General features: G+C 34.8%; 1 protein-coding gene across 1 annotated transcript in view; it reads right to left on the bottom strand.

Moving 5' to 3' along the window:
- Positions 1-19,256, bottom strand: part of LOC120775765 (muscle segmentation homeobox-like) — a 65,592-nt gene extending 46,336 nt beyond the window's left edge. Inside the window, exons 1-2 of the mRNA XM_040106098.1 lie at positions 18,917-19,256; positions 15,622-16,454 (exon numbers count right to left, since the gene is read on the bottom strand). Of these exons, the coding sequence (XP_039962032.1) occupies positions 15,622-16,249 (628 nt within the window). The 5' untranslated portion in view covers positions 16,250-16,454; positions 18,917-19,256. The remainder of the gene's footprint in view (positions 1-15,621; positions 16,455-18,916) is intronic.
- Between the last annotated feature and the right edge of the window lie 748 nt (positions 19,257-20,004).

Below are 20,004 nucleotides of genomic sequence, written 5' to 3' on the forward strand. Positions count from 1 at the left end.
AATAAAAAACATATAAAATATTATGTAAATAAAATGACATATGAAACTAAAATTAAAAGTTTAAAAATTGAAATTAAGAAAATTTAAACAAAAAATAAAAATTAAAAAAGGAATAAAAAAATGAAAAATCTTCAAGTTTAAAAAATAAGAAATAAAAAATTTTGAAGTAAATAAATAAAAACTGAACAAATTAAAATGACATAAGTTAAATGTAAAACTAAAAACTAAAAAAAAATTAAAATGTAAAAATTAAATAAAAATATATATAAAAATATAATAAAAATCGCAAAATGTATAAAATTGTTTTAAAACTAAAGCTAAAAAAATTTAAAACAAAAATAAAAAAACTGTAAATAAAACAAGTAATACAAATCGCAAAATGTAACAAAATTAAAATTTACCAAAAAAATCTAACGAAAAAAAATTTAAAAGGTGTAAATAAAACTTAAAATATTAAAAATAAATAAGTATTAAAAATATAAATTGTAAAATGTAAAAATCTGTAAAAAAAAAATTTGAAAATTTTTTAATATTAAAAAAAAAAGAAATTTCTACTTTTCTTTATATAAAAATGGAAATTAAAAATTAAAAATTAAAACTAAAAAAATTCCGATCTTATACACATTAAATAACTGTAAAAATATAAAATTAAAAAAAATAAAGAAAAAATATGAAATTCGAAAAATTAAATAAAAAGTACGCTTCCCACAAATAAAAAAGCTAAAAAAATTTAAAACAAAAATAAAAAACTGTTAATAAAACAAATAATACAAATCGCAAAATGTAAAAAAATTAAAATTTACAAAAAAATCTAACGAAAAAAAATTTAAAAGGAGAAAATAAAAAGTTTAAAATATTAAAAATAAATAAGTATTAAAAAAAATTGCAAAATGTAAAAATCTGTAAACAAAAAAGTTTTAAAAATTTTTAAAATTAAAAAAACTTAAAGAAATTTCTACTTTTCTTAATATAAAAATGGAAATTAAAAAATTAAAAGTAAAAATTAAAAATGAAAACTAAAAAAAATGTAAAATATACACATTAAATAAATGTAAAATATAAAATTAAAAAAAAAAGAAAACATATAAAATTTGAAAAAATAAATAAAAGGTACGCTCCCCACAAATATATTTCTAGGAAGTGCGCACACTCTCAAGTGCAAAGCAAATAAGGTAGCGCCAAGCATGTGCAGTTGCAGTGTGCAGCAAAATATAGAATTTGTCTAGTGATGAGCTGCTGACAGCTAACTAAGTATTTGCAGGCGCTGTACCGAAGTGGCTTATAACCTCAAAGCAAATAAAAACAGTGTTGCATTTGAGCACTACTTGGCAGGCCAAGGTACCATATGGTAATTTTCATAATTCCTCATAATTCGACTATCAACTTACAGACACTCAGCTAGTATTTACCACATGCACTTATGACTGCCCAATCGTGTTATGTGCACATGCAGCACAATTATATACATATTCATATATATATGTAAATCTAAATGTGTATATGCTTGACAGTCAGCTAGACAAAATTTATTGTTGTTGCTATTATTGCTGTTGCGCGCATACGCCATTCGCCACTGCTATGCACACACTTGCATATAAATTATTATATAGACATATGTACATATGTATGTATGTATGTATGTATATATGTACATATTTTCACATACAATTCCTGTCTGTCTGGGCCACTTCAACACTTCAAAAACTCATCATCACTCGCGCTCTTTTTTCGCCGCTTGTTTATTTAGTGAGTATTAAATTTTCATTTAGTTTAGAAAATTTTAACAAGATTCTATTTCCAGGAAGCGTGTCTCATGCTCTGCCATCCTACTTGTAATTGTATTTCTTTGTGTAGTTTTGGTTTTCAATTAACTGACCTTACAACTACAGCCGTTGTTGTAGTTGTTGTTGGGTAAGCGAAAACAAAAAAACAAAAACAACAAATTATAAAATACAAAAGTGAAGTGTTATCAAAACACAGTAGCTGCAAAATGTGGGAAGGTTTTAAAGCTGCTTCAAGATCGCTTCGAAGTTCTAAGAAACAGCTGTTGGCATTGCGGAGGCAAAACATTGGTTTCGAGTGTAGCGTTGGTAACTAGTCGGGTGTTAACATGAGATGGTCCAGGAAGAAAGTTGCTAGACTTTTTAAGATCTACATATGCTCTTATTACTTAAATAAGTAACTTTTGTTCCAAAGTCGAGTTGTATTCTTCAGTGGATTAGATCGAATTCTCTGTAGGAGCAATTACTCTCAGATAAGACTTATGGAGTTCTATTAGAACTCTAGCCACCTAAAGCAACTCAATCTTAGCAATGCTTTCGATCTAAAAATCGTCTTTAAAAAAGTTCATATTTCGTAAGAAGTTCTTGGCTCGCTAATGGTCGAGTTTTACTCGACAGCGGAACACTCTCGCGGGTAAATTAGTCTATTAAAGCAGATTTATTGAGGAACAATTTTCGCAACACCTCCATCCCTGCAGAACTGTCGATCTAGGTGTCAGGCCTCAAGCATATTCTTAAAATAAGTTCTTGGTTTCGCTAAAAGACGAGTTATAGACTTCAGTAGACTTGATACAATTTTAAATAATAGTATAGATTTAATGAGGAAGTCCATCTGTTATATAAAGTCCTTATAATCTGTCGATCTAGATGTCGAATCTCAGGATACTCATATTCCTGTATTAACCAACTGATCGACTCCAAGTCAGATTATGGTTTTAGTGGGCTCCATAGAATCCTCTACTGGGCAAATTAGCTTCATAAGGAATACCAATTGATGTATACATACTGGAATTATCGGCTCAAACATTGAAAAGCACCACTGTCCGAAGAAAGTATCATTTTTTTATATGAGTGATCTAAAGTGCCTTAAGTTTGAATAAGCGTCGCCTGTCTCTTTCAATAGAATTCTTTCGTCGTTTGATATATTACTCCAATGTTCATTCATTCGATCCCAAAAATAAGGCGTCATTTGTTTTGAAATGATGACTCCCGTTCGAAAGAAACCTTTTTATAATTTTGGTTTTTTGATTTTAACAAATCTACAGTTCTGGATTTTGCGCAGTTTCTGAACTGAGATTATATTTTTGATTCGAATTAGACTTTTCTAAGACTTATGCACTAAAGATTTAGGCCATTTTATCTGAGTTCAACCGAAGAGCTCACATTCGTATCCTGAAGTCTTTTGCAGTTTCTGTCTGTTAACTCGAGATTATATTGCAAATTTTGAAATATCCTATTTTTAAATTTAAAGACGCAGTTCATAGTAGGTAGACGCAGTATCCGCCGGAGGAAGCAGAGGAAGAGGGAGATCTTCACTATGTTGGAAGGATCAGGTGGAGAAGGATCTGACAACACTTGGAATCTCCAATTGGTGCCAATCAAAAAAGAAAAACCACTGGCGCGCTGCTATAAACTCGGCTAAAACCGCCTAAGCGGTGTCTGCGTCAATAAAGAAGAAGAAGGTCATATTAGGTCAGAGTTGTGTTAAGTACTCTGAACCAATGAAACTTTTCTTTATTATATTTCCTGTAACCAAAGTATTTCACATATTCATACTCATATATTCAGTATTTGTTCAACCTCTAACCGGAAACGATCTATTTTATTTGATGTAAGCTTTTCGAGGGTTACGACTCAGCAGCTTTCGCTAATTTTTTCTGAAATTCGACCGAAGAGTCATACATTTTTGCCATAGATTTGCTGAGAAACTTTGCACTCTTTTGGTTATAAGTTTCAATATTATGTGGTTAGACTTATCTCAAGTCTTTGTAGACAGTTTGTCTGACATTCAGGTTATTGACTAAAACGGACTTGTAAATTACTTCTGGCGTCTGCCTAAGATCTAGGTATTATTTACATATATGACGACAGCTTAGTATCTATACCCGTAAAACAACCCAAAGTGTTCAAATTAGTATCTATACCCACAAGAATAACCGAAAGTGTACGAATTAGTACCTGAAAAAATAACCGAAACTTTTCCAAAAAATCATTGTTGGAAAATTGGTGCTGATTTCTGCCAGTCTTCACCCACTGCATCAAGAGAAATGGTTTAACAGTGAATACTTCAATCTTCAATCTTCAAAAAGATACTTTTTTCTCAATACCCGCTAACGCCTCCTAGTAAAAAACGCAGCATCTTAAACATTTATTACCTGCAAATTGAAATACCCATTCACTTTTAATTTCCATTTAAATCAAACAATCTTCTACCTCACCTTCATAACCACACTTTCACTCTGACTTCTACGGCTCTGCAACTCTGTCTCTGGGGACAATGTGCGACACAAAACAATTCCAACTTCTTAAATTGCAGCAGCTTTAACAGTCAACAACAACAAAAGCAATATATAATCAAATTAAATGTGAGAACAATGTTACAGGAAAGCATAGGAAGAAGGATATCCGGACGCTCTAGTAGCTACGTACTCATGCATGCACGTAAAGCAGATATGAGTTTGTATAGCTGCTGTAATTGCAGCGCAACACACTTACGACCGCAGCAAAGAGGCGCAAGAAATCCGCAAGGATATGCCGCAAAAAGTAAAGGAAAATTGTGAAAATTACTGGCGACCGAAAATAAAGGCGAACCACAAGCAGAAAGTAGTGGTAGTGTCTTGGCGAGCACACCCACACATACTCTCTTACCTATGTATTTATATTTCTGCAAATCCTTAAGAGTATATGTATATATACGTATATATTCTGTAGTGCTCCTGAATTTTCAGGTGCCAGCTTGCTGTTGTTATTGTTTTCGTTATTAGGAAAGGAAAATTGCGCTTGAAAAGGGCGTTTCCACAGTGTGTGTCGTCCATGTATGTATGTATGTATGTATGCGCGTTAGGAGTATAGCCCGGTGAAATGAGGTGTGAAAAAGGTGGCAAACAGTAGGCGTTTGCTGTCGCTGATTGTAATGTAAATACACGCCACTTAATTTTTGTAATTTTACACATTTATTTCTCTAATTGCAGCAATAATCGCATGCGTATTTCTCTTAAGTAGTTGCGTGTGAGTGTTTTTGTAGAGGAAATGAGGACTTGCCAATTGTTGTGGTTTGTGGGTGAAGTATCAGCTGCCAGGCGTGCAAACAAGGTGTGAAGATCGTAGAAATATATAAAGAAATGAATGGAAAAGAAAAACAGCGTTTGAAGTAAAATATTGAGGCGCTCAAAATGTGTTTGTTGCCTGAATTTAAGTGTTTACAGTTACATCGAACACTTTTAATGCTGCCTACCCCTTAAGAGTTGCTCAGCATATTCTGCTGTTTGTATAGACCTTGTGTATTTGTAAGCAGAAGAGCTGACCATACGCCGCATCAATATGGTCGCCTAAATTCAGAGAAACGCTGACGAGGAAGCTGCAGACATGTCAGAACACTGCAGCCCGGACTATTACGGGATGGCTCTTGATGTCTCTCATCGAGCATCTGTTCATGAGGCTCACATGCTCTCAGTTGAAGGGAACTGCCTCTTAGGGGCATCAAGAGGTCCTTCCTCAACTACGTCGACGACATAAGACAATACGCCGACCAGACTTGGTACACAATTAACTTCAGACATGCACTGAATGCCATTCACAGTGGAGCCATAAACACCTTCACCGACTCCCACTCAGTGTAAGGCGTACTTGGAGTCAAACCACCACTCATGGTAGGTGAAGAGTTCATTAGTGACCCTTTTGCAGTTTCGTTCTGGATACAGTAGCAGGTTAAATGCCTACTTATCCAGAACCGACCTCGACTTATCAAACATAAGTCTAGCATGCAACGGGTCCTCGCATGACTCTAACCAGCTCTTTCCAAGCCCAGTTAAACCTACACCTCTGACATCTCTCTCCCTGTGGTTCGACCTTGTCGAAACGGCACATTTCCTAGGTCTATCGTTGGATGACCTCGATGACAACTTAACTAAGAGATCCCTGAAATATCTTTAGCATCCGAATTTGTCCTTATTCCAAAGTTAGAGAGCTTAAAGGTGTTTACAATAAACATAAAAGCTATTTATAAATCAAACAAAGGAACAACTCCACTAAACTCTCAAGAAGGGTGACTTTAAGGGTCAGATTGCGAAGATCTTGATCCAATTTCCCTAACCAGTGAGTTTCTAGAACGCTTTAAAATAAAAATTCGATCGGATGCTTTGTCCAGATGTAAAACTGAAAAACCTTGTAAGCCAAAAGCTTGATAAAAGCTTACCAAGAAAGCTTCTAAGCACGATGAAAGCTTACGAAGAACTTATAAAGGACGAGTTAAAAGCTTTTTACAGAACTTTCGCAAGGTTATAAGCCCTAAGCTCGAAGAAAGCTTTCAAAGAATACATGAAAGAGGATTTTGTTAGCATAATCTTTTTATAAAATTTTCGAAATCTTCTAATCCCGTTGAAAGCTTATGCACTTTTTATTATGTCTTCAAGACAGACCGAGTATAGTTCAGTACAGCTCAAATGGACTCAAATATAAACTTTACTCCAAAAATCATGAAATTCAATGATCTAAAAATCGTTGCATTTACTTTTTCAAGTAAAACGAAAAAAATGTTTAGCTTTTTAGTTAGTACGTTTTGTATTTGAATAATACTAGATTTATCAATACAGAAAAATAGAAAAAATATCAAGTTTCACTGCCAATTTGCTCTGCCACAAGTGCAAAATGCTCGCACTGCGAAATACTTGCGTTTGAGTGCTCATCGAGCGAGACTCCAACCCAAACAGAGCACAGCCACAGGAGCAATGTCAGCAAACAGCTAAGAAATGCCACAAGCTATCCTCAAAACAGCAACAACAAATGGTTTACATTATCACTACCGCTACTTAACAATATTGTGCACCCTGCAACAGCATTAAGCGCTACTTTTGCCACTATTATCCTTTATTTTGCCAGCAGTTTTTTAAGCCACTATCTATCAACAGGCGTTGAAGTGCGCATCATGAGATGCGGCTTTCACACCTTTCCTTTGCGTTTGCTGAGGCGAAAAGGTACAAGGAAACAGCAAGCGTGTCTTTTCTACAGTGTAATTTGTTGTTATCTTGTATATTGTTGTTGGCGTGTGCTTGCATTATACTCTTCTAACTGTTTATACAACAATTTGCTTGTGCTCAAGTGTCGGCTGCTACCGTACCGAAGGGCACAACGTAGCCTACTAATGGTCACGCTCGAGTGTTGGAAAAGTTGTATACTTTTCAGACCTTTTTTTTAAAGCAGCATTGCTGTCTACTTTCTTTGCGTGACTTTCCTTTACACCGTTGGAAGAGTCAATATTATTATAGCACAATTTGTTGCTGACATATGTTGCAAATGCTTAAGCGCAACTAACCCCTATTAGTGGCATATAATAATACCTAGTTCACACTTCAATCGGAATGGTGTAAAAGAAGGTGTGTAAACGTGTGTTTATATGTATGGCAATGACTGTCTTTTCCAACTTTTTTTTACTGTTGATATTTATTTTCACACAAATTCTTGTTTTTTGTTGCTTTTTATAGTGCAATTTTTTCCATATGAAATTCGTTAAATTGACCAATTGACTCGTTGCGCGTTGGTGTCAAATCGTAAATATTGATTGCTGTAAAGTGTCGTCATTCGCTTTTTACTATCGTGTGAGCAGCCGAAGCACATCATTAGTTCAAGTTTATGCTCTTACGGCAATTATGCTTAAATAGTTCGCCATTTAAAGTGAAGAGTGTGTATTTTTTGTGCGACTTCGGAGAGGTTGTTTTGCATTTTCTTCAATAATATTGATGATATGGTTTATTGAGGTGAAGATATGTTTTTAATAATTGTTGAAAAATATAAATACTGTTATTTAAGGGTTATGTGTTGAAGTAATTGATAAAGAATGTCATTCTTTACTTGCTTCTCGAGCAAAAATCGCTCCCTGGATATATATTTCTAGCACAGTGTGGACTTTTAGGAGCTCAATGTGCTCTTGCATCAACTCAGTTCCGCTGAAAACATCAAATTTATCCGGGGGTGTCTATCAAGCCAATAAAAAAATACGCTAAGTCTTACCATCTTAGTAGGTAATAGAGGAGAGAGCAGATTCTTCTTTATCAGTCAGACTCTTCTTTACTCTCTTTTGCTATTTTTTTGGCTTGGAAGTAATTAAAGCATTGCATCGACTATGTGACTACAAACGACTTACAATCGCACTGGCATGCTGCTTTAACTGCGCGAAAGTCGTACAAAAGCTTTCAATTTAACATAGCCAGGTGAAGAAAAAGCTCTGGAGCCCTTGATAGCTTTTTAGTTTATTTCAGTAATTTTTAGAGCCCGCTCAAAAGCTTTCACTTTAATACAGTCACTTAAAGAAAAAGCTCTGTAGCACTAGGTAGCTTTTTTAGCTACCTTTAGTAATTTCTGAAAGTAAATTTTCTATAAAAAAAACTTTAGGAGCTTAAAAGTCTGGCAAAAGCTATCTCTTTTTTGCAACTTCTTAAATACTTAAAAAGTGTTTGATCAGCTGCCAGCTTTTGTAGCTGAATGGTCTTATTTTCTCAACGTTTAAGTTAATTCATAAATCATAATTCTATTAGAATAACAGTTTAGTAGTTAATAAGAGCTTCCGGAAGTCTTCACTTTTATAAAATGACAATAAAATGAAAGCTATGAAGTCAAGTCAAGTTGTTTTAGTATTTCTGCCAATTCAGAGGCTCAATTTTCTCTAAAAATTGCCTTAAGAGCTTAAAAGCTTAAAATCTATTGGAAATATTATCGAAGCTTAGTGAATAACGGCTTGCGAGAAGCTTTCACTTATATAAAATTACAAGAAAATGAAAGCTCTGGAGCACTTTTCAAGTTTTTTATAGTATTTCTGCCAATTATGAGACTAAATTTTCTATAAAAATTATCTTAAGAGCTTAAAAATTTAAAATCTATTGGAAATATTGTCTAAGCTTAATAAATAGCGGCTTGCAAGAAGCTTTCACTTTTATAAAATTACAAGAAAATGAAAGCTCTGGAGCCCTTTTCAAGTTTTATATTGCTATTTCTGAGAGTTTATCTTCTTTAAGAACAGCTTTAGGAGCTCATTTTTCCATAAAATTAGCTTTGGCAGCTTAAAAGCGTTCCGAAATATTACCTAGGCTTAGCAAATAAGGCTTTGCAAGTCTTGTGGAAAATTTTACTTTTATACAATAACAAGAAAATTTAAAGCTCTACAGCTTTTGTAGCTGAAATATCGTAATCTTTCAATAAATGCGTAATTTCTGAGAGTTATCATTTTATAAAACCAGCCTGGGGAGCTAATAATGGCTTGCAACTCTTACAGAAGCTTTCACTTTTAAACAACCTCTAGCAAGTTGAAAGCTCTAGAGCACCTGCCAGCTTTGTTAGACATAATATCTTACTCTTTCAGGGTTTGAGTAATTTCTGAGCGTAATTTTCTAAAAAAAAAAATAACTACCTTTCCCTCTAATTCGCTGAAGAGGTCGTTGTACTCACAATTTACTCATTAGCTGGAAGCAGCAGCGCATGAACCGCCATATTTGCCACCAAATGGTTGATATTTTAAGTTTTACATTTTTTCATGTTTCTTTTTCACAACACGCTACTCATTCACGCTAAGTTTAGGCACCTCCCTTCCGACTCGAACCAGTAGCGACTTCGCTTCAACGCCAGCCATGAGCTAACAAATTCCGCTGCGCATATGTATGTTTGAACTCATATCCCAGCAGATTTAAAAGCGAGATCTCCTGAAAGGAGGAATGAATGAGCCCTCCTATTGACCTCTTTTAGGAGCAGTAAGGGAGATTTTTTAATTTTGTTCTTATATTGTGTTTTTTTTTTATATTTTATTTTAGTGTTGACCTCCTCTTGTCATCTTTTAGGAGCAAAAAAGGAGATTTTATACTTCTATTGTGATTTTTTTTACTTCATTTTAGTATTGATCTCCTTTTGTCCTCCTTTAGGAGCAATAAAGGAGATTTTTTAATTTTTCGTAGCTTAAAAATCGTACTTTTGATTCAAAAATTACAATTTAACGGGAAATAATAACTGTTAATTTTTGTCTTCAAGCAATTGTTCATTTCAATTGTTTTTTAAAGCGTGCAGATGTAAGTGTTTTATATCTATTGAGTATAAAATATTTTAAATTGATAATTAAATGTACTCTAAAAGGCATTCAAAAATTTTGGATGAAGTGATTGCGGAGTCCCTGCTCTTAAAAGTGAATTGGGATGGAGCCAAAAAAAAATTGCATTGAAGAGTTATGCACTTTTCAATAAATTTCTTTACGGTAATACATAACTTAAATTCTTGTCATCTATTTTTTTAACAAGTTTAATTTTTAGAGGCCTTAAAAGATTATTACTCATACCCTGACTTTGAGGCAAAGATCAAAAAGGCGTTTCTCAAACTCAAAAAAATAATAGATTTCATGTACATTCATTTAATTAAAGAACTTTAATAAAAAATAAAATTATAAAAATTTGTTTTTGTTAAAATAATTGCAGGTTGAAAATAATATAGGATTAATCATATAGATCTCCTATAGTAGTAATCATAGAGATCTCCTACATCAGTAATCATAGAGATCTCCTTTAGGAGTAATCATAGAGATCTCCTATAGCAGTAATCATAGAGATCTCCATTAGGAGGTTAAAAGGAGTACTCGCGTTCCAATGACATGCAATGTTAAAAGCGAGTATACAATTTTACGTGTATTTACACACGAGTATTAGGAGTAATAGAGAGTATAGGATATCTCCCAAAGGATTAATCCAGGAGGTCTCAAACGATCATCCTAAAATCTGCTGGGATGCTTATTTCACATATGAATTCACACATTACCATTTCACACCTCTCTGCGCAGCGGCGCGGCAGCGTGTGCGACATTACTACTGCTGCGAAAAGCTTACTCATAGCTAAAGTTAGCGAAAAAAAGTCAGGTAATTTGGGTAACAGTGAGAAATTGAGATATTAGTTGACGCAACGTGGTAGTTAATTTTAGCGCAAACGCCAGGCAGGTGAAAATAAATTTCAACAAATCCCAGCTGGCATAAATATTCGATAGCAGAAACGGTAAAAATTATACACGCGTGTATTTTTAGCGGATCCAGCGAAAATAGCTGATTAAGTTACCCTTTAGGGGCTAGTTGGGACGACGCGGAGGCGCTTCTCTGCCGTTACCACCTCACTGCGCTTGCAGAACCACTTGGCTTATATTCGCGCTTGGCAGTTGTGTGTGTGTGTGCTGTGTCACATCGATATATTAATTTGCTTAATTAGCGGCAAACTGACGCATGTCAGCGTGTTGGATTGGATTAATAAGCAGTGTGCTAGTTGAAATGACAGTCAGCCAACAGACTGACAGTCTGCAGACAAATTATGGTTGGCGGGGTGTTGCATACTTACCGTGCATATTAGTCACAGCTTGTTAGCAATACTTTTTTTTTTACTTATCTGCTCGTTGTCTGTAGTTTACGCGTTGGTATTTTTTAATTAGCAAATACCTGGTTGGTGGCAACTCTGGCAGGTGGCTGTGCTCATTAAAATAATTAGTTGAGCGGAGTAAAGCTTTTTCGCAGACTTTAACTGGTACTTACCGAACTTTATTTGTAATGCTGAGCCTAGGCTCAAGATGAGTTCGGTTCTTTACAAACACGTAAGCTACTCTAAATTTTCAACTTCGGGGGTCATAATATACTAACTCGATGGAAAGACAACATACATATCTCCAATAACCGAAATGCAAGAGTAATTGTTATCCCGCTGTCGAACTCCAGCACCTTTGCGCTACCTGGAAACTCGTAAGTTCTGAGCTTTAGGCTTCGGGGGAGTCATAATATAATAACTCGATGGAAACCTAAAACCGCAACTCGATGGATCCCTGATCTGCAGGCGAAATACTCCACTGTTGACGAGCTCCAGCTCCTTTTCGGTATTTCGACTTGTGATCTAAAGGTTTGAGCACTAATAATAAAGAACTCAGATAACTTACTCATTTATTCTTCTCCATATCTTTTTGAAATAATATTTTTTTTTTTTTGGACTGTTAGATATTCTGCACACTACAGTCCTAATATTCTAATTCTTGGGAGTCGAATTATCCATTACACTGGATAGAATTTGGCTGTAAATACACATTAGTAAATACTTTGAAAAACCTGCAAAGCTAATTTTTATAGACTTCTATGACCAGATCCTTAAAATGTGAAATCCCAGCTATAAACTTTGGATCCAAACACTTTGAATACTCTATAAACAGAAACACGGGTCTCAATTTAATGCGCGTAGACTCAGCTGGAGTCATTGTTATGGAGCTGGTGCTAATATTTTTGACTACTGACTTCAGTGTGAGACTCGGATCAGTCATAGTTGTGGAATCAGGTGTTACTCTTTCTGACTGCTGATCTCAGGTTGTGACTTGGTTCATCTGGAGTACTGGTTGTATAGCTCAGTTGAAACAGGTAACTTAGATCATCTGGAGTCATTGTTGCGGAATCTGGTGTTGCACCTACTGACTACTTGACTACTGACATCAGGCACGATTATAGTGAAGATTCGAAATATGACATGCTCTAAGTCCGAGCTCGACGATCTTAGTCTCGGAGACTTCTTAATTAGTAGACTGACAGCAACAGGATAGACTATGATGAGAAAAGACTAGAAACGAATTTGACTTTGAAATTACGATTTTTTTAATCCGTCTAAGTTCGGTACTCAGACTTAAAAACTTCCAGACTTCATGTTGGTTCAGAAAAAATTGAGATCCTGAGGATGTAAACATCATTTCTACGCTAAAATTTGAATGCACTCAGCGGCTTCTGGGATTTAACTTAGAAACATTATGGAATTGAGTTTGGTGTGTAAATCGGTTTTCATAATACACTTATATGGACTGTACCACGTGGTTTGTGAAACCAGAAATTTTAATTTTGCCTCTCGAGGTTATTTTGTTATAAGATTGTGTCTCATTTGGGCTAAGCTTTAATATTTTATCTAGTATTTCAAAAGAGGCATCTTCGGTAGCGTTACTTATACTTTCGGTTAACTTGGAGTTCTTCTTCTTTCTTCTTTTAATAAACTGCGCGCTACGGAGTCTCACCTGACATAACCTAACTTTCTGCAGTATTAAAAATTAGTCTTCTTTGTTTCAACGACAGAATCTCAATTTACAAGATTCATACATTTTTTTCGGCGCCTTGTGCCCTCCGCGCAAGCAGATAGTTTCTGGCAAATAATATTATATTGTATTTATTCATAAATTTGCGACAAGCACTCATCCAAGCAATTTCACGCCTACTAAATGCGACATATGAGGCTTATTAGAGGCGCTGCTCAAGCCAAGTCAAGCCGAGCCAAGTCACGCCGGCGTCATTACCACTTGGCTGCGTACGCCGCAGCACCCACATGCAGTCGCATACATAACTATATGCATACATATGTATATATGTATGTATGTATTCATGTTTGGTGATGTAGACGTGCGCATTTTCGCGCGCCAGACAGCCGGCGAGCCAGCCGAGCCATCTACTATTGCGCCTTTTGCGCTGCAGCTCATATTCATAAGCTCTCCGAAGAGTATTCATAGGCTGCTTTGTGCTTTGTATCTAAAATTCCATGACAACAACAGACATTGTTGCTTTTCCAACTTGTTGTTTTTGTGTTTTGTGCTCATTTGCCTACACGTATTGTTGTTGTTATTGTGCTACTTTTTTTTGTTTTTTTTTTTGCATTGCACTTTCGCTATTGTTTCTGTTGTTGTGGTTTTCTCTAAGTTAGCCTACTTCAGTGTCTTCAAAAAGCAACAACAATAGCGACAACAACAACAACAACGAACTCAAAGGCGAACTCACTACTTACACACACAGGCACATCCACAGACATTTTGAAGACATAGACATTGAGGCTCGTTCAAGTGCACCCAATGGATCTTATGTGTGGCTAACACAATAACAATGTTATATATGAGTATAACAAAAACAAAAAAAAGCTAGAAAAAGTGGTAAAAAGCACGATTGTGCAAAAAAGTTGCAAAAATAACGCAATGCTCAGCTTAATATGCCAAAGTCTTTGCTGCATGCCTGCTGGCTCTACAACGGCTCTGCGCCGCCAACGCTGCTCCCGCAGTGTCTTTTAAGATTTCTAATTAGCTGCGTTTGCACTTATGGTCATGCCTATCCACTGCTTCTCCCCCTATATGCCGCCTTAGTTTGTCAGCTCGACATTGTTGCGATTCTGCACTTGCAAGTGCCTGCGGACGGGGGCTGTAGTGGGGTTATCTCTTTTAAATTAGGATTCTTAAGCACTGTCACTGTAGAGCTAATAGAGAGTGACAGTGGGCCACTGTTGCTGAATCTTCCGATATTTTATGCCGCAAAGTTGTGTGGATCTAGGAATCCCTTGGTTTCTTTGTATCAAGGTTATGTGTGGTGTCATAAACCCTCTTTTCTTGTTAATACATAGCTTCAAATAGTGCCATAACCAGACTAAAGTCTTCTGCGTATTATGCTGCTCGGAGTATCAGATTCGGGTAATTTTGATGAACTCTATTGCCCCTATTGGTACTTCGGACCAGTTTGAAAGTCTGAATCTCCACTTTTCAGTGTCAAGCTTCTTAAGCTTGATTCACAGATAAAGGTTGATTTAGTTTCTTTTCTTGCTAGTGCTTAGTGAGACATCTAAAACTTTCTTTTTTTTATTTATTTCATCAAAAACTGTTGTATTCGGAATAGTGAGGCAGAGAGTGGTAAAGATCGGGGACAATTCCGCCGGGTCTGGAATGTTCAGGGCGCTCGCAACAATGTTTTGCAAATTATTTTCTCCAACAAGTACCTACAATCATCTCCGGCACCGGTTTTCTCTCGACGTCCCTGATTCGGATTAAAGAATTTCGAGCATTTATCTCAGTAACGTAGAAGTTTGCAGCTATATTGATAATCTGTTTTGAAGACCTTTTGTCCGCAGTTGATATCTTTTATCTAATATCAACTAAAGACTTAAAAATACTTCCGTTCTCGGACTTTAAGTTCGAAATAACTTTTTTAAGCTATCAAGCCAACATGTAAACGTCTACAGTCCAAGATTTTCCGTGAAGTTTGTATATTGGGGTTCATCTAATTCAACTACATCATTAATACTAGCACTTGAGAGAAGCGTTGAACTGTAGAAAACTTCAGTTAGATCAGATCTGTTGAGCTTGGTGAGCTTATCTTGAATATTTATTGGTATGATTGGATATTTTGTCCACTGTATGAGTGGACTGGACAAAGTATAGAGGAAGCGGTTTTAAGCTTATTTCTAAAGGATTTGAAAACTTTTTTAAAGATTTGGTTGCTTATGTTTTCTAGTACATAGTCTGATTATCTTAGAACCTATTTAACTTTTCGTTAAAGTGAGTGCTCGTAGGCTTTACTTGGGGTTTCTACGTTAAAATGGTTCATCCGTTTTTCGGTACACAACTTCTGAAGCTATATTTTCATATCATCGTTACCTTTTGCGGTTAAAGATTCAAATAAAAGTGTGATCTAAGGATAGATCGCACAAAGTAGTCGAAAATCAGAAATATGCGTCAATCCACGTTGAGGAAAAGTTTTCTTTGTGCCCGAAAGTCGCTTAACTCATTTTTCACATAAAAAAAAATTCTGCAACTAAAAATAATACCCAAGTCTAATATCTCACTCACCCGCAAATTGACTGCCAAAATGCTGCTGAAAGTGTCCGCGAAACTCATGCGGCGTGCTGAAACCCGGCGGCAAAAAGCCACGCAAGTACGCCGCTGCTGCCAACGTCGTCATGTGGTGATGATGTGCCGCATTCAGCTGTCCCGCATGGTCGGCATAACCGGCTGCTGCATAAAAGTTAGCTGGATTGAAAATAGGCAGTTGACAGTGCGCGGTAGCGGCCGCCGCAGCAGCCGCCGCAGACAGACGCGTCACATCGGGCGATATGGAACGGGAATCGCGTGTCGGGCGACCGTGCGAAGAGGCAGGTGAGAGTGGTGCATTATTGCATTCGTTGGCGGTGGGTGTAGCGGCGGGCGGTGGTGGTGTGCAATTTGTCGTTGTGCTGCTATGCCGCTGCTGCTGCTGTTGCTGCTGCTGAGTTTGTGAAGTAGGTGATTGTTGTTGTTGCAATTGCAATGGTTGCTGCTGCTGCTGACTGTGCTGCAGCTGCTGTTGTTGCTGCTGCTGCTGCTGACTGAGCTGCTGCGCCTGCTGATAGTTGGCGGCAGCAGCCGCAGCCGCCGAGCCTACACCCAAACCGAGTATCTCCTGTATGGCGAAGGGCGTGCGCATTTTCGTTGCTTGCATTTTTGCCGACGGCAAATTTGTTGCGCGTGTAACTGTTTAAGCGTGTTGTTGGTTTGTGGATTTTCAAGCACTACTCGTTTGTTTACTATTTTGTTGGAGTGTTCCACCGCAGTTTTGTTGTGATATTTAAAATTCACTGCAGTTTTTTCTTGTCATATTTGCTTAAGCGTTTTGTTCGATTTAAATTGCACTAATGAACTGGTTGCTAAAACAGAAATATTTTTAAATTTTGAAAATGTATTTGAGTAAATATTTATTTTGATTTTAAATTTGCATAATTAATGTGATGTTTAAGTGTTGTGTGTTTTTTATTTACACTATTTTTTGTATGTAATATTTTTAGATTTTTAATTTTTCATACAAAATTATTTATTATGTATATTATTTTTTGTATTTTTTATTTTAATTTTTATTTTTTTTCATACAAAATTATTAGTTTTTATTTGTCTTATTTGTTGTAAACGGTTTTTTTTTAATTTTTGTTTTTATTTTTTAAAATCTATTTAATAATTATTTAATGACTTAAAATTGTTATTATTTTTATTTATTAAAGATATTTACATATATTTATACATATTTTGTTGTTAAGTGAAATATTATGTTCAATTTTAAGCAGATGCAATTTATTTTATAAAAATTTATTTATTTTATAGTAAAATTAGCAAAAAATAAAAAATTGCATAATTTTTAAATACAATTTTTTGTGAAGTGAAATTGTATATTTAAATTTTAATTTCGTATGTTTCATTTCAGAACTTGTGCACGCCTATTTAACGAAAATTGGTGAGTGTGGAATTATAAATAATTAAAAACAAAAAATTTCAATCATAGTTTTCATTTTCCAAATTTTAACAAAAAATGTTAAATTAATATTTTTTAGAAAATTAAAAATATATTAAAAATAGATTTAAAATTATATTTTTTTCTAAATATATTAAAATAATCACTGCGAAAATATTTTGAAATTTCGGAATAATTCAAAGCGGTTATACAGTTTTTGGTAAAATATTTTGTAGGACCAATTGAGAAAATAAGAATGGCAAGTATTTGTATATAATATTATAATATTCCCTCATATGCAAAAAACTAAATTTTCTTGCTCAAAATGACAACATCCACATGTCCTAAAAATTTTAAAAATTCTGTTACTACTCAAAACATTTTTTTCAAAATACTCAAAGTGTAAATATTATAGTGACACCAGATATTTTCTTGACATAAAAAATGTATAACTATCGAAATTTCTATTTTAACTATTTAATTATTTTTTGCTATTTACTTAGCAAATGTTCACATTTTTCGTTTTTATTTATGCTTTTAAAATGCTCGCATATTGTCCCTTGCTTTTAAAGCTCTTTTCACAGGCGCTATCACCTTTTTATTAGTCAATATTTCAACCATACGAAAATATTGCTGAATATCAAAGAATCGAAATTGAATTTTTTTTGATTCACAATGTTACGTTAGTAAGCGTTGGGTGACAATATGAAGTATTGAATATGAAAATATATTGTCTTTGTGTCTGATGCTTTTCACAAGACAAAGAATTTCTACTTTATTTTATTTTTTGCTAAATTACGATTTTTGTGCAATTTTTGTGAAATTTTTTATATTTTTTTGTCACAGTTTTAATTTTTTTTCTATTCTGTTTACTATTATGAATTTGCTGTATTGCTTTGGGTTAAGTTTACACATTTTATGATAGATTATAAATCATTTAGTGTTTTTTTAAATGCGTGATTTTTGTTTGAATGCAATCTATGCTATTTTTAATGCACTTCTAATATTGCTGTGTTAAACTTTCGAATTGTGAAATGTTGTCAAAATATTTAGCAGTTGAAAAATATTTGCGTCCGCTCTTCAGCTGTCTGCCGAGTAACGAAGAAATGAATCATTCTTGAAAAATTGTTCTTGAGTTCTTCAGCTCAATTACTTTTTATTTTTTTATTATTTCAATTTTTTAATTTTTTGAAAAATGTTTGTTTTTAATTTTTTTTTTATATTAATAATAAGCGAGTTCCATAATAATTTAGTGTACATTTAGTAATAATTTTATTTTTAAATAATTTTTATATTTTCAATCCGTATTTTTAACAATTTTAATATTTGCTATTTTAAATGTAATTTTATAATAATTTTATTTACATAACGAAATTTAATTTTTATTTTTGTACGTTTTATATACCTCTGTAATATTATTTTAACTTAATACATTTTGATGTAATTTTTTTAAAATTTATTTATTTGTTTTTTTCTTGGAGATTTTATATATCAATATATTTAAATAATGTTTATATTTTTTGTTAAATTTGTTGTGTATTTTTTTTATTATATCAAAACTTTATTTTATATTTTTTAGTAAGTTAGTGCGTTAATTATTCTTTGTTATACAAAAAATAGTACAAGTATTTTATTTTTTATTATAAGTTTTTTTACGCTTTTTTTTAATTATTTTGTAGTATATCAGAACTTTATATTAATTATTTACAAAATTTTTCATATAGCTTTTTTTCGTTATGTACATATTTATTTATTTGACTATTATTGTACTTTTTATTAATTTTTTTGGTTTGAAGTATTGTTCTGGAGAACTCCATTTTGCATTGCAAATTAAAAAAAAATAATAAAAAAAATTTCACTTCACTTTTCATGCTCTAAGCTTTTTACCTCATATCAGTTTGCACTGAAACAGTCACTTTTTGCAGCAGTTTCTTTGTTTTTTCACTGAAAATACGTCTTTTATTGCTTGCTCCGCTTTAATTACTAATTCACTTGTCTTTAGCAGCCACAAAGAAAAAAAATCACTACAATTGGCACTTTTTTGTTGCTGCGTACCGCTAAGTGTGCACAGCCATATGCATGTATATATTTTTCGTACGGCAACTCGTCTCACTTGGTGCGCGTTACACGTGCGTTGTGGTTGGTGTCTTTTTCCAACTGCGACAGCGACGGCTGTTGTTTGCCTCAACGCCACACAGCACAACACGAATTCGAAACAACGCGCACAGCAAAGTACCAAACGGAACTGAGCGGAGGCTGACACCGTGTCTGCTGTTTGCCAACAGCCCGCAGTAGTCACAAGAGCAACATATATACTAGCACAACAACAACACAGGCGCACTGTGTACCAGAGCGAATAGGTTGCTCGGCAAGCAAAATTCGTCTGCGCCATCTTTGTATGCTATCAAACGGTAAGGCGTGAGTGTGATAGCCTGCGCAGTGCCTGCTATCGCACTTTAACACAGCGTGCTCGCAGTTATTCCAATGTGAGAAGTAATATTTCCAATTGGCATTTTGCCTTACCATTTCCACAGTTGGAATATTCCATTTTACTATTGCTATCGCGCTCACACACATGTGTGGCGCATGTAGCGCTTTCACTCACGCCTTGGAAGGTCACACCGTTACGTGTACAGTATGCGTGTGCGTGCGGTGGTGTGCGTGTGCCTGTGTCAGTGCCTCAACTTTCAGGCTGATTTGATTTTGCCTTTTGTTTGCGTTTAATTACTGACCGAAAAGTCACTGCCAGGACCCCGGCACCGCCGCCGTCGTCTTGTGCCCGTCGTCGCCACCGCAGTCTCGCCTGTGTCGTGCAGCAATTTCTTATAAGCTTTACAAAGCAACAACAACGCATGTGATTTTTCGTAGAGTGGAAAATTAACTCATCGTCGTCGCAGCAGCAGCGGCGAGGCGGCAAGTAGCAGTAGTGGCGTAACATTTGTGGTTCGCAGCAAGTGCAAATGTTTAGTAAGCTT

This window comes from Bactrocera tryoni, chromosome 4 (assembly GCF_016617805.1).
Source record: "Bactrocera tryoni isolate S06 chromosome 4, CSIRO_BtryS06_freeze2, whole genome shotgun sequence".
NCBI lineage: Eukaryota > Metazoa > Arthropoda > Insecta > Diptera > Tephritidae > Bactrocera > Bactrocera tryoni.